Consider the following 14,584-nt stretch of genomic DNA (forward strand, 5'->3'; position numbering starts at 1 on the left):
GAACCAATTAGTTTGTGTGTGTGTGTGTGTGTGTGTGTGTGTGTTGTCTTGTTGCCCTGTCCGTTCTAACTGTCTCATTTTCTTTGCCGCTTATCTTGAAATACAGTGCCACATACACGTGTATAACCAAATGGCACAAGGTACATGAGTGCATACACAGCATAATGTTATAAACCATTGAGTTCACATTAGCCCTAACACTCGTTATACCCTCTGCTTCATGACTTGCATGATGCTGCCTCCTCAAACTCCCTACCACAGACCTTAGATAAACCGTTCCTACCGTCTGGTGCATGCCCCATATTAGAGCCATGTAAAGGTTATACCTACGCAGCACTTACCGAATTGACATAATATATCCGTACCAGGCCATCTGATTGTCGTCTATCATTTTGTCGGTGAGCTGCACGAACCTTTTTTGCTGTTGATAAGCTCGGATGGAACTAACGCCTGCCAGGGTCTCACCGAAATGGGAATATATAGGGGATCTCTTTGTAGCATCAATCCGTATCAACTGCCTGGCAGACGGCAAATATAATTTCTGAAAGAACGAGCTATTAGCAAAGCATGCCCTACTGTTACATCCTTTATTTTCGGTAAAAGCTGAGAAAACCCCTTGTTTTGTGTGTCTTCGCGTGTGCGTGATTGTGCGTGAGTGCCTTTGTGGCTTTATACATGTAAACAACGAGAGGCTAAAAAAGTTACTATATTCAAAGTTCAATTACTTCAACAGTTTTAAAGATATTGCAATAAAATTTGAGATATTTTAGGAAAAGGATGTTTTTACTAAATGTTGAAAATTTCTTGACTCGACCTTTCTTAGTTTGGCACAAAAATTTCGATCTAAAGTATAGAATTCTTTGCCGGCATGACAGGTGCAAGTGTATGGAAGTTTTGACCCCTGTCAATGTGTTTTTGATTTGATGATAGTGTTAAAACTGTTTCACTTTAACACTTGGAATTTTGTGGGTTGCCCAATTATGATGTATCAGAAATCTGTGCAAAATTCAAATTCAAAAGCTTGTGATCTATGAAAATAATTGGACTTAAATTAGTATCGTTTTTTTTTGAGCCACCCGATATGTACAGTATATGTATATATATGCCCTGAACCGAAACAGGAGAACCATATTTTTTCATGCCATATGCTTTCATTATACTTAAACACATATCAGTTGTATCACATTACGAGTTACCTGTGTAAGAAAGTAGATGACGCATAATGGCAATAAGGCAACAACAGCGATGGGGGTGCTGTAAATGACTATGAATATCACTGCAATAACCTGGGCACTTGTTGCCAATAAGGTCTCGATGGTAAACGGAAGGCCGAAGTCTATGGTTTCCATATCCTTAGAAAAACGATTTACGATGCGACCTGCAGCAAAAGAAACGGATAATCCTTTATTTGAAGGCCACCAATTAATAGTACTTCACTAAGGACCGGTCACAGGATGCCTTTATCCTAAAAATCCTTTATCCATACCTCTTTGCATATACTAAATGCAGTATACTTACTAAAATATTAGGGTCCACCAAACAGCACATTTTGTTTCTCAAAAGTTATGGCAAAGAAAGGTTGACCAGCACTTTCCAAAATGATGTATGGCTTTTGTTAGAAAGGAAGCATAATATTCCATTAATGGTTATTTCGCGTATTGTCAGCAAAGAACTTTTGCAAATAAATCTTTAGAATGCAAGATCAAAATTAAGTCATTAGAAGATATTGTGGCACCCGCCAATTATCCGTCATTTATCACAATACGCTCCTGTGTGTGTTTATGAAAATGTGTAAAACCAAGATAAAGAGTCGTAGTTGTTATGTAACATGATTAACAGCATTTTGCGTATGAATTTATCCACTTACTAAAACATAAAAACATAAACTTTTCAGTTTACTATATATTACCTAATGGTGTCGTGTCAAAGAAACTCATGGGTGCCCGCATGATTCTCCCAAGGCAGCCACTGAGTATTGTGCGAGAAGCCTCTACGCACCCCAGGGTAATCCCAAGTTGCTGAATGACGATAAATGCCACTGGAATGCAACACATTTGTATATAAAACACCACTTTAAATATATATTTATAAAAAATACATAATAAATACATCCAGGATATCTGAATACGAAAATGGGTGTTAATATCACTTACTGACCATAGAAGGAAATCCTCTTGCCTATAGGTGTCAGCTGTATTAACATTATATTAATTGGTGCATTGCTTGAGTTTGATTACATTTATTCAAGTCGAAATATCCTTAACTACGAGCTATGTGCTTATGACATAAAATGGTTCAGTATTTTCTTGATATGTCTTATTAACAATTTTTATTACAAAAACATTTGCTTCATCAGGCGTTGATTCTGTTTCAAAGAACAACATATCATATAGCTGATATTTATTGTTTTACTGTAAAACCAGCTAATTTGGAGAGCTTACATCTGAACCTTTCTGTATATCATAGAAAATAAATAGGTGTATGCTCCCGAAACCATGTCTGTGTTAAGCCTCAGCCTTGACACCCAAGCAATAAATAGCGAAACAGGGATGACTTACCCTGTCCCGCCCCTAGTCCCCCATATACACCTAGCCTGAGATCAGTAAGTTGTTGGGTGCCGTTAACGACTTGGTCATTGCTCCACAAGTTCAGCCAGATATTACCACCAATCAGGAAAAGCACGGAGCAGATAAAGCCGCCCGTCGCCATGACGATCCCCCTGAATCCACTGGCACGAACATAACTCAACATGTGAGTGTATTTTACCTGAAAAAAAGAGAGGGCTCGTTAATAATGACTTGGTATTTTGATATATAGGTACATTGTATATGTATTTAATTTGGGACTGTGAGAAGAACCACATTATGTAAATAGCCACAATGGAATATTGTCATAACACATTACATAATGTATCAAAACGTGCCCTCATCCTCAATTTCTTCATTATCAAAAGAGAAGCAACGTACTGTTCCGCTTTCAGTATTCTCCGCCTCCATCAACTGTCCGCCCTTTTTCTTCACGTCCTGCGCCTGTACTGATGTTTCTTCCGACGAAGGCTGCTTGCTAGATCTTCCACTGGATGTATATATATCGTTGAATTATAGGCAAATTATAGGCAAACACGTACTGGGAAAATTTATTAAGTAGCTATAGAAGATTTTAAGGACTCAAAATTAATTTTACTTGTATGTGCAATCTTCATTCTGATGCCATCTTTGTTGCAGCATACCTTTTCAGTTTTCTTGAAAGATTTGCCGTTTCACCCCCGCTTTCCGGTATTTGTATCTGTTGCCCAAGGTGAGTTTTTGAATCTGCAACTTAAAATAAAGTTAGTAGACATTAATCGGTGATCAAATTAAATTTATATTTATTTTCCAATACTTTTTTTGATAAATATGTCCTAGCATTTTGTAAGGTGCAAAGTTTATTAATCAATTCTGCTCTCATTTAAGTGAAGAGATATGAGTTTGGTTTACAGGATGATGTTCTCCAAAAGCGAGATCAGCCTACTTTACGAATTATGTCGAGTTTTTGTGGACCTGTTCAATTTATGCCTGAAGTTGATGGATCTGTTCAATCCTGAAACAATCTTACCTTCCTGAGAAGAAAAAGCGATCAGTACTCAAGGAGAAAGTAATACAAAAAGTAATATAACAGGGCAAGCGTATAGGGACCATGGGCACCGAAATGCAAATTCCAAATTTAGTGGACATGTCAAAATTAATGTGAGCATAACAAATCAAATTTCTCATATTTAATAGAAATTGTTTGACAACCATCTTACCTTCTTCTTCCTCACTCTCGCTCTCGGCCTCTTTCTCGTTCAAATAGGTTTTCATGAATTCAGCAAAAGCGCCATTGTTGCCCAACAGTTCTTGGTAAGTGCCTATCTCTGATATTACTCCCTTAGTCAATACTATGATGGCGTCCACTTTTGGCAAGAAACTGATGCTGTTTGTGGTCAGAACTCTCGTCTGAAAGTAATTTGCTGACAATGTAATAGTTGGAACATTACAGCGCTGTCACTAGCGGACCACGGATGTGCGTGTGCATGGGGGGTTATTAAGTAAAAATGTCTGTTTCTCATATACAAATGATTACAGTATTATCATTAAACTTTTCGGTCTATACACAAAATTAAAGCTATGCCTGACAAAGGAAGGCATAATTATACAGATTGAGGAAGGATACGGAGTGACCGAAAGCTTTGTTAGGTAAAATATAGCTTTAATTTCGCGGAGAAAGTGAAAAGTTGAAACTTATGGTCATTAACAGACTACATATTATTCTTAACTCTTGATTAATATTAATCAACTATACCAACTTGTATCGGTTGTTTCTACTTTTAGGTCGATTTTAGGGGTCATCTTAGGGGCCCTAGGCCAGTTTCAACACAGGTTGTTCTGAATACCTTGTCTTTCAGTATCCCTTCCGGCCCAATCACGTGATCAAAGATGTGTTTTCCAACATGGCTGTCGACTGCGCTTAGAGGGTCGTCCATGAGGTACACGTCACAATCCTGGTACACAGCCCTGGCCAAACTCACTCGCTGCTTCTGACCACCACTTAAGTTAACACCCTGGGAAGTTAGAGAGTTGTAATCTAACAATGAAGCTTTTTTATTTTGTCTTTTCTTGCTTTAACGTGAGCCTTACAGGCTGTGGGCATGCATGTGATAACCATTATCCTTTTGACAATTAACGAGGTACCTGTAGAATGGACATGTTAAATATTATACTGTATTTTATAATTCGCGTCAATAGTATGCAACTGATCTAAATAATAAATTGATATAGAATTAAATGAAAGGAAATAGCTTTCGTATGCATTATAAAAAGATTATAAATGTATTTTTAATTCAGCATCTGCGATGGCAATTAACTTAAACCTTTTCGCCAATCTCTGTTTCATCTCCAACTGGGAGAATCTTTAAATCCTGCTCCAAGGCGCATGTGGAAAGACACCTCCTGTATAAGGATTGGTTCCACTGTTTTCCAAAGAGGATATTTTCTTTGGCAGTTTTGTTTTGTATCCATGCTTGCTGTGGGACATAGGCCACAGAACCCTAAAATATGATCATTTTGATAAGTGATTGATCACTAGAGTTTTGTGTACGTCCCAAGACAACATGTATTCCAGGCAAGTTATAACACATGCAGTAGCTTAATGCAATCTTATATCATATTTGAACTCGCACCCTAAATCGTGCCTCAAGGTAGGCCTTTACTACTTGCCCCCAAATCACAACTGTCCATGTATGTATAAGTACCCTGCAAAGTAGCCATCCCCTCAAACAAATGAACCTGGTGTCAATATTTTTTTTCTGTAATGACAGGAATACTACCGGTGTGGTGGTGTAAATTGTTCATAATTTGTTTTGAACAAAGTTCTTCGGTTAGAAATGGCACAGAACACCGAATCCAAGTGCAGGGGTGATTCGAGGAATGATGCGTTAATATGATAAAACTTCACTTTTCTCGCGGTAAATTAGTTTTAGCACGAATACCTAAATACTAGTACATGTTATAGACAAAGACCTTACCGTCACATTAATGTTCCCAGATAAACACTCCATGTCTCCTAGCAGAGCATTGAGTAGGGATGACTTCCCACTTCCAACCTGTCCTACCACAGCCACCAGAGAGCCAGGGGGGATTTCAAAATTCAAACTGGAATTGAAAACAATGTAAAATGTATGCCAAACACTAGTTTTAATTTAGCTAACACGTTTAATGTTTAAAATAATTTTCAGTTAACATTATATGACACCCCCACACACACACACAAAGCATTTCGTGGGTCAATTGGAAGACCATTAAAATCAATTGTAAAGCTAAATGCAATAGGCGCAAATACGGTTTAGATTTTCTATAATTTTACCCATATTACCACTGATGTCATTTATGATAAAATCACAATTTTTCAAGGATTTCTTGACACATACGTACTGCTTTAGAGTCGCCAGCTCATCTCTGTTCCAGGTAAAATTACCATCTTGCACAGATACAGTGCCATCTGAATAAGTAAACAAATGAATAGACGAACATCTGCTCAAGCATTGTAAAAGTTCTGTATTCACCAAATGTACATAGTCGCTTCTTCAAATTTAAATCTCATTTCGGTTCAGCTGCTTAATCAATGAAAAGATTTTCAGGAACCTGCACGGTATAAACGCGTCACTGAAAGAGCTCTGTTACGTTATTTTTCTTGTTAATAAAATATTTTCATGGAGTATAACACAGTTTAAACAGAATGTGTATAAACCTTTGCCTTACACGATACTGAATGGTGCAGACTCCCTGTATGAAGAAGTAAAGAAAGGAGAATAATTGAATAGGATAAAATATTCCTTACTAGTTGACTTGGTTCTATCGACCATGTCTGTATCCAGTTCTTCTTCTACGAGGAATCTAGTAAGTCTCTCCAGAGAAACTCTACCCTGGGTAAACAACACAATTCTGATGTAATAAAACTTCAATAATTTCACCTCGCTATATTAAAACAGACATCTTGTTTTTTTTAAATTTTGCATAAGAAACTTAAACTGACACACAAATATAGGCAGTCATACAAGCAGCCAGGTAAACATACATGCAGTCTATCAGGCTGACAAACAGACAGACAAACGCGCAGGCAGGGTGGCAAACATAGGGACAGTCTAATAAAAAAACTTAATTTCTAGGGGTCGTGAAAAATCTCTGCCAAAGTATAGATGCACTCAGTCAGACATACGGACAGGCAGGGAGGCAGATAAACAGACAGCCACATAGGCAGATTGATGAAAAGACAGGCAGACGACAGGCAAGCAGAAAACTAGCACATCCAGATGAAGATGCGAGTGATCGGTGTGTATCCATCTGACGTTCACTCGAACAGCCAGGCCCAGTCACTGTACAGCTACAGTTACTCACTGATCATTTATAGGCAAATTGCGTGTTACAATTAACAGACAAACAGAAAAAAGGCGGACTGACATTTTGAGGCAGACAACGAGGAAGACGATGGGAAGCATAGTTATTCAGGTTTCATTGGTCTGCAAAAAATGTCCTACAAATTTTATCGAAGGATATGCCACTGGGACCAACCTACCTGTATCAAGGCGCTTATGGATATGGGGACGCCGGTCACGTACATCTTGACGATTGTGAATAACGATAAACACACAAAAGCCGTGTTGGCATCAAGAACATTGCTGGGATCTGAGAGCACATAGGCAGCAAAACTTGCCAGGGTCATCTGAAGGCATAAACAAACAGATATAAATAAAACCCCTTAGGCAATATGCACAACACTGTTACATGTGCCAATGGGCAGCATTTATATGGTATTACATGTACGAAAAATGTTTCGTCTGTACTTTTGCATCTATTACCGAGCATACTTACACACAAATACAATTTGCATTTTCATTTTGAAAAAGAGGACAGATACCAAACAAATCGGACTCTAAATTTAGCCCACTTTTATGATCAGACTCACCACCAGCGGCGTAAGAAACCAAATGGTACAAGTGAAAGCATAAGCAAATAAGAAGTTTCTTAGTGAAGCAAGTTCCGAGTCACGTATTTCGGTCACTTTGTTCAGAAATAGCTCCTCCCAAGCGAACAATTTCAAGACCTGCATAAAAAAATATAGCCATGGTAATTATATCATGTAGGACGATAACAAATACTGAATATCATTCAATACATTTCAACGGTGTGAATGATTAATTATCTGGCATGAAATCGTCTATTCTGAAAATGTTTCCAAAACTATGACCCTAATGTGTTGTTCGATATCAATCCCAACATACTGAACAATTGCATAAAGGAACTCTCCTAAATCCGTTTACTAAGTCATTTTGTTACAATGTATCACCTTGTAATTGTCAACCTCCGTGCATTTTTCTATGTAATTTTGCTATAACCCATGCAGCATATGATGACAATTAATATAATATCGAACTTCCTTTCTATCAACAATCAACGTTTGCAACCATGCAATTATTGATATTTGCGATGACTTTTGACATACTGCACAAACCCAATACAAAAATACTTCTGTCCTTTTGTCTCTCACCACAATTTTTTTTAAGCAACACAACACAAAAATTGCCCCATAAAATTAATATAATTGCGGTTTATCTGTCACTATAATCACTACATTTACCTTCATAGCATTGAGTATTTCATTGGTAACTTTCAATCTTTGGCCTTTCTGTGCCATTCGGCGAGCCTAAGAATAAATCAATGTTGTTAATATTGAGTTTTCAAGCACTTTAACACACTCAGTGATATGATGACCAGAAACAAGATGATTGAGGGTAAAATAAGGTGAATCTTACCTGACCTGAAGAATGTAATTACCTCTTTAACTCTTTGTTTATAAAGACATACTGATCATTCCCAACATATACAAATCATGGAAAGTGATCAAATTGGGTACGGATTGCCAAAAATACATGGCACTAAAAAATGCATTGCACCACATAGGAATACCATAAAACCATGGCATGAGGAATAACATCAAGTTACAATGATAACCAAACCATTCTTATTCAACAGTATAAAAAGAAAAGGGCAAACCTATGTTTGAAGAATGAACTCATGTTTATGCAATATGCGGTAAAATAAACAAGAGATGAAGTCTGGGCAGTGGTTTACATGGCATCCAGCTTACTTGTTGCTTTTTCATTTGTGATCCAGCGTAGGCGTTGGCCGGCAGAATAAGTACGATAACTGCGATACCAGCCAGAGTGGAAGGACCTAAATATTGCCAAAGCAGCACCAGTGCCACGATGATGGACAAAGTGGACGACCAAGTAAGGTGAAAGAAAAGGAAACAGTCCTGCATCTTCTGCGCGTCCCCCGACATTAAATTGACAATTTCTCCGACCGTCGACTTCTTCCTAGCAGCGCTGGTTAACTTCAGTGACTAGAAGATACGGAAAACTGCAGTATTGCAAATGATTCAGTTGCCAGACCACAAACAATATTAACAAATAAATGATACAAATTACTGTTTTTCTTTTTATCAAGAGCTTGTAAAATATGTGGGTATTACCTCCAATATTTCTGTGACTGTCAGTCACCATCATCAGGGAGTAAATGACTAGGGTCATTTCACCTGGAATGAAAATCCAGGTCAATTGCCCCTAATCACTGGCCTTGTGTTGTAACTGTTACTTGCTCCCCCCGGGGCTCCTCTGCATCGCTCTGGAGCACCGTGAGGTAGATAGCTGGTAAATCATACCCCCCCTGTCTGTTCAGGTCTGGTTGTTTGGTCCTGATGTGTACAGCTTCTGCTATTTTTCTTTGGAATGTCCAGTTTTCCCTGTCTATCACTTTCAGGCTGTCAAAGTCTATGTGGTGACCTGGATGTTTGCAGGTATGTTCTCCAAGGGCTGATTTCCAGTTGTTTTTGGCCACTGAGTCTTTGTGTTCTTTCATTCTTGTGGCTAATGGTCTTCCTGTCTCGCCAATGTATTCTCCTTGGCAGGTTCCACATTTGACTGAATATATCACACCACATTGCTCTCCTTGGGTTAGAGGATCCTTGGGCTTCACTAGTGCTTGTCTCAGCGTCCAACCTGGCTTATGGTGGAGTTTGATGTTATATTTTTTATAAACCCGGCTTAGTTTTTCTGACAGACCTTGGCAGTATGGTAACACTATACTTTGCTTTGCACCCTCAATGAGGCCCATTGCATCTTTTTCTTTGTCATGTCTGTTCTTGCCTCTTTTTTCCCCTTGTTTTAGTGCCCATTTTGGATATCCACATGCTCTTTTTCAATCTTCTTCCTTTCTGTTTGTTTGTCTTCTGTATCGGATATCACGGTCTCACATCGGTGGAAAAGTGAAGCTGGCCACTAAGTTTTTGCGAGGTTGGATGATGAGACGACCACTGTAAGTAGTGATCTGTGTTCGTGGCTTTCCTGTGATTAGGGGCAATTGACCTGGATTTTCATTCCAGGTGAAATGACCCTAGTCATTTACTCCCTGATGATGGTGACTGACAGTCACAGAAATATTGGAGGTAATACCCACATATTTTACAAGCTCTTGATAAAAAGAAAACAGTAATTTGAATTTATACATACAGAGCTAATGAAACTGTTCTCTCAAATAAATGATATATTTTATATGAAATTACTCCAAAATGCATACAGATAGCAGGTCATATTAACCTTTTCTACTGAGAATGCCTGTGGTAGTTTTCAGTTGGGAACCCTATTCACACACTGATACATGTATACCATTTATAAACTATTTCCCAAATACGTTAGAATTAGCTGGGCCTTCATTTGCCAAATACTTTAATACCATATATAGTTTGGCACAACACACCTTCCTATAGACAGTTGCTATAATGGCTGTGCGTATCCTCAATCCAACTCTGTAGCACACGCTGTAGTATCTCTCATAGAGGATGGAATGAAGCATGCTGAAGAGGAACATAACCAAGGCCAGCAGGTACCCGCGCCATGTGAGCGGGTCACCACTCTCTACGAAAGTAATCATCAGACTGAAACAAACAAAAAAACAAACAAACAAAAAATACAATATATGGTACTTATTCATAAGCCGACACACACATACACACACGCACACACACACACTTCTTTCAAAGCAAAATATACTGTTTAATATCTTAATAAAATGGGGAAAAGTGACCCGAAGCAAAGAATCGCAAAGGCCACTTTATATCCAAAGTTATCCCACGCAGTGGAATGTCAGGGGATGTGCCCTCTGTCCACGCCAGAACTGTTCTTTATAACCATTTAAATGATAGCAGTACATTTGAGATCATGAAATGTTACAAGTACCAGTTTCGATATTCACTGCCTTTGATTTCTAATACCTTAACAAAATAGGGTTGACGAATGTGACAGCATCAAGGGATAGTCTCAATAGCCCGCCAAGTGCGTAATAAGGCCCAAAAGTGCGCACTAGAGCCCTCAATAAGCGAGGTTTTCCAAGTACGGGTGGATTCGCTGACTCAATTACAACATTGTCTGTTCGGGTCATCTGGGCAGAATGGTTTTGGCTGTCATCAGGATGATTGCTCGGACAATCACTGGGAATGCCTACGTACTTGTGACTTGCATTAAAACGAACTGCAGTTGGCCTAAACAAAATAAAGAAAATAATGATAGTTGAAACTCATTGAATTGGTTTTAAGATAACTTACAGAAATAATTTTTGACATATACATGTACGCATAGACCGGTATAGTGCACCTTCTATTGCGAACATCACGCAAAAGGACACTTACCTCAACCTCTCATTTTCCTTTCTCCATTCTCTCAAAAACTTAGGTAGAATGACGCCACAAGAGTCTTCAGGGAGCAGTCGGTACATATCAGCAAATTCCAAAGTCTGTTTGTACCCTTTGATTACAAGTCTGTATAAAAGACACATGCCATCATTAAGTACTGGGCAACACAACAAAAGTCATTGATTTTCAAATAGTCTCTCTTAGGGCTCATTCCCAATGTCACTCTCGGTCTACGTAGATCGATCCAACTTCGAGGGGACTCTTGCTGAATACAATAAGTAAAACACATTAACACACATCCCCTTATTTCCAACGTATAATCATCATATTTTCTATGCACTTTTTTATATTCAACGGAGATGCGTGTCATTCAGTTAATATGATTGCATTCAGTGAGTGTCCACGCGGAATTGGATCGATAGTGACAATGGGAATGAGCCCTTAGACACGCACAGATTTACACAGGCGAACACAGGCATGTTAATGCCAGAAATTGTGACCTACTGCTGTGATTATTTTCCAGATCTTAAAAGCATATTCCATCTAGGTTTATCTCCTTTATTTAATTGAGTCAATAAACTTCATAATTTTAAAGAGCAGATGATAAAAACTTTGATTTCCTTAAATCGAAAGTTATAAACTTATAGCAGTGGGTTATACATGTATACTGACTTCGTCATCCAAAAGTATGAAATTCTGGATAAAAAAGAGGCACTTCTCTCTGGCGTCATTTTCTGAAATGAAAGCTTGCATGAAAATCATGCACAATACATTACTTTCTTTTATCAAGTACATGTATTATCTGTTACCTGTTTAACAACGTCACGATCATCCTTCGACAACTTAAAACGGGTGTCTGTTTACGTGTTTAGCATGCCAAAAAGCAAAGGGAATCAAATGGAAGCTTGAATTTAAAAATTAGTATAAAATTGTCCTTTTCCTTTTCGACAATCATGACGTTTACAAAGGATATGTCCCCACCCTGACATAATGGTGTTCTGATGAGACGTCGGCTTCTGTCAAAGAAGACTCATCCTTAGACAACTTTCTCCGCTCAGGTGTATCTTTCGGAAGCGCTTTAGCATCCGCCCACAGGTGTAATATGAACTCTAGTATGACAAAGGTGTAACGAAAGCAGAAGGTCACCACCCGGAATATATCCTGATGATCCTGTAATTATTTTGATTAATCAAACCAATATCAGTAAGTATGTTCCATTTAAAAACTTAAAGCAATAAATGAATAAATGGGTAAACCCCCAAATTTAAATTTTTATGTAAATGAGTGAAAGCTAATTCTGTTTTTTTTTTTTTTGTTTGTTTGCTGTTTTTTGTTTGCTAATGCTGACTTATTAAATGCATTGTTGGTATGCTTTTACTGTACCGATTGTGTCGTTTGTTTCACTTTTCATAAAAAAATTATGTGAACACTCACCTGAGTTTGCACCTGTATTATTTTAGATCTTAGTGACACACCCCCTAGTAGGAGAAGTATGGACCAGAAGATGAACAACATGGCTGAGGACACCTCTCCTTTCTTAAACTCGTACGTGATCAAAAACGATGACATTCCCTGAAATGTTACTTATAAAAAATGACCTTGAACATTTTTATTCGATACTTAATCATATTTTAATTATTTATTTACTGCATTAAGAGACTAACAGAAAGCTCTTGAAACAGTGCATTTGGATACAGATGCACATATTTTTGCAGTTATTTGTTACAAGCACAGCTCTGATTAAAATTTAATGGGTATAGACTTACAAATGTGATGGCGTATATGGCAGGTGCGATAAAGGCGGATGGTGGTGTGTGATGTGTTGGCATCTCACTGAAGGATTTGAACAAATCCAAAATGGAGGTCAGGCATAGCAATATGCTTAATGACTGAAATATTAAATACTCAACATCAAAGACAGCTACAGTGAAACACAGATTTGACATATTCCTATTTACAAATAATTATCATAGATTTACTCAATTCCACAATACGTGCACGCCGTATGGTTTTTGTTGGGTAATCTGTATGCCAACAATAAGGAAAAACTCTATCAAGCCGTGCAGTGAGTATTTGCTTCTTTGGTATTTATCTCAAACTGACAAAACGAGGCCAAACTGAACATCAGGATAAGCAAATGAAACCCAGATGCAAACCATTTTGGCCAAGTTCAGTTTCCCAGCGTCTCGTATCCCGTGCACGGTGGGCTTGGATGATAAAACTGGGATAAAAAAGAGGGCAAACAACCAGAAAATCCCACAGGACACCCACACAAACACTGTGTCCTGGAAACATTGTGTGACGTCAGGGTTACTGGTGTTCACTGTCAGACTCCAACTCTGTAAATAAAATAGAGAATAACACTTGCCGTCATAAGTGACAATCTGATATTGGAACTTTATATAATCAACACATGGACTCAGAAAGTAACGTCAATTGATTCCGACAGAATCAATCCGTTTACTAAACTCCGTACTGTAGAGCAATTACTCGCCAATATAGTCACTTATTTAAGTAAGTTTTGTCTTTTTAATATAAAAAGAGTATTCCCTCATAAATTGAACAACCCTGCTGGTATCTTAACACACACACACACACACACATATAAAGATCATCAAACATTTCCCATAATGCGAAACTATACGAGCCCTAAGCAATGAACAGTGTAATATTTTTGTCTTATCAAATGAAAAATCACGTTTTTCTTTGCACATGGCATCTTCACTCCTTGTAAGGGCTCAAATATTCTATTGATGCTGAGAGAGTCGGGATAAAATACATATATGTAGTATAGAAAGCACATACATGTAGCACACATTACAGAGGTATTCACAAATTCCTTACCCAAAACAAAGCGTGTGTTGTGTCGTTACCACAGAAACCTGTCCAGGAAATATCCTCCATGTTAGACGCCTAGATCGGGCTTGGTTACTAATTCGTGGAGGTAGAAATTATGGATTTGGTTTTACTCTCTCCTCTTCATGTATCAGTTTGTAGCCTACTGAGTTATATTTTATATATACACAGTGTATGTACCGCAGATCGTAGATTAGAATGGGAGGTACACTTTATCGACACGGATGACCCCACTTGTCCTTATTTGCCACAACGCAAACACGCCTTAGCTGAAGTAGACGAACACAAGGTGGTGTTTGTTTCATATTTATCTTAAGGTTTAATGCGAGAGTTTCGCGTCAAATAAAATTTTCTTTAAAAAAACGAAAAGTATAATTTCGTGCTCACCGTTCATTGCTCGGCTTCCCCCTGCACTTATATTCGATGGTTTGTACAATTCCTCTGATTAACCTACATGTAGTTCTTTACG

General features: G+C 38.1%; 1 protein-coding gene across 1 annotated transcript in view; it reads right to left on the bottom strand.

The window, feature by feature from the left end:
• LOC106169316 (multidrug resistance-associated protein 1) overlaps positions 1 to 14,575 on the bottom strand; it is an 18,917-nt gene extending 4,342 nt beyond the window's left edge. The window contains exons 1-25 of the mRNA XM_087017763.1: positions 14,104 to 14,575; positions 13,416 to 13,598; positions 13,026 to 13,148; positions 12,694 to 12,831; positions 12,241 to 12,429; positions 11,932 to 11,993; positions 11,257 to 11,385; positions 10,843 to 11,109; positions 10,329 to 10,506; positions 8,662 to 8,916; positions 8,152 to 8,217; positions 7,480 to 7,617; positions 7,090 to 7,236; positions 6,355 to 6,439; positions 5,949 to 6,015; positions 5,543 to 5,669; positions 4,889 to 5,065; positions 4,412 to 4,579; positions 3,785 to 3,974; positions 3,230 to 3,311; positions 2,967 to 3,075; positions 2,559 to 2,766; positions 1,910 to 2,038; positions 1,197 to 1,378; positions 342 to 541 (exon numbers count right to left, since the gene is read on the bottom strand). Of these exons, the coding sequence (XP_086873889.1) occupies positions 342 to 541; positions 1,197 to 1,378; positions 1,910 to 2,038; positions 2,559 to 2,766; positions 2,967 to 3,075; positions 3,230 to 3,311; positions 3,785 to 3,974; positions 4,412 to 4,579; positions 4,889 to 5,065; positions 5,543 to 5,669; positions 5,949 to 6,015; positions 6,355 to 6,439; positions 7,090 to 7,236; positions 7,480 to 7,617; positions 8,152 to 8,217; positions 8,662 to 8,916; positions 10,329 to 10,506; positions 10,843 to 11,109; positions 11,257 to 11,385; positions 11,932 to 11,993; positions 12,241 to 12,429; positions 12,694 to 12,831; positions 13,026 to 13,148; positions 13,416 to 13,598; positions 14,104 to 14,163 (3,659 nt within the window). The 5' untranslated portion in view covers positions 14,164 to 14,575. The remainder of the gene's footprint in view (positions 1 to 341; positions 542 to 1,196; positions 1,379 to 1,909; positions 2,039 to 2,558; positions 2,767 to 2,966; positions 3,076 to 3,229; positions 3,312 to 3,784; positions 3,975 to 4,411; positions 4,580 to 4,888; positions 5,066 to 5,542; positions 5,670 to 5,948; positions 6,016 to 6,354; positions 6,440 to 7,089; positions 7,237 to 7,479; positions 7,618 to 8,151; positions 8,218 to 8,661; positions 8,917 to 10,328; positions 10,507 to 10,842; positions 11,110 to 11,256; positions 11,386 to 11,931; positions 11,994 to 12,240; positions 12,430 to 12,693; positions 12,832 to 13,025; positions 13,149 to 13,415; positions 13,599 to 14,103) is intronic.
• Positions 14,576 to 14,584: the final 9 nt, after the last annotated feature.

This window comes from Lingula anatina, chromosome 7, assembly GCF_051362555.1.
Source record: "Lingula anatina isolate TDL-2025a chromosome 7, LinAna3.0, whole genome shotgun sequence".
Taxonomy (NCBI): Eukaryota; Metazoa; Brachiopoda; class Lingulata; order Lingulida; family Lingulidae; genus Lingula; species Lingula anatina.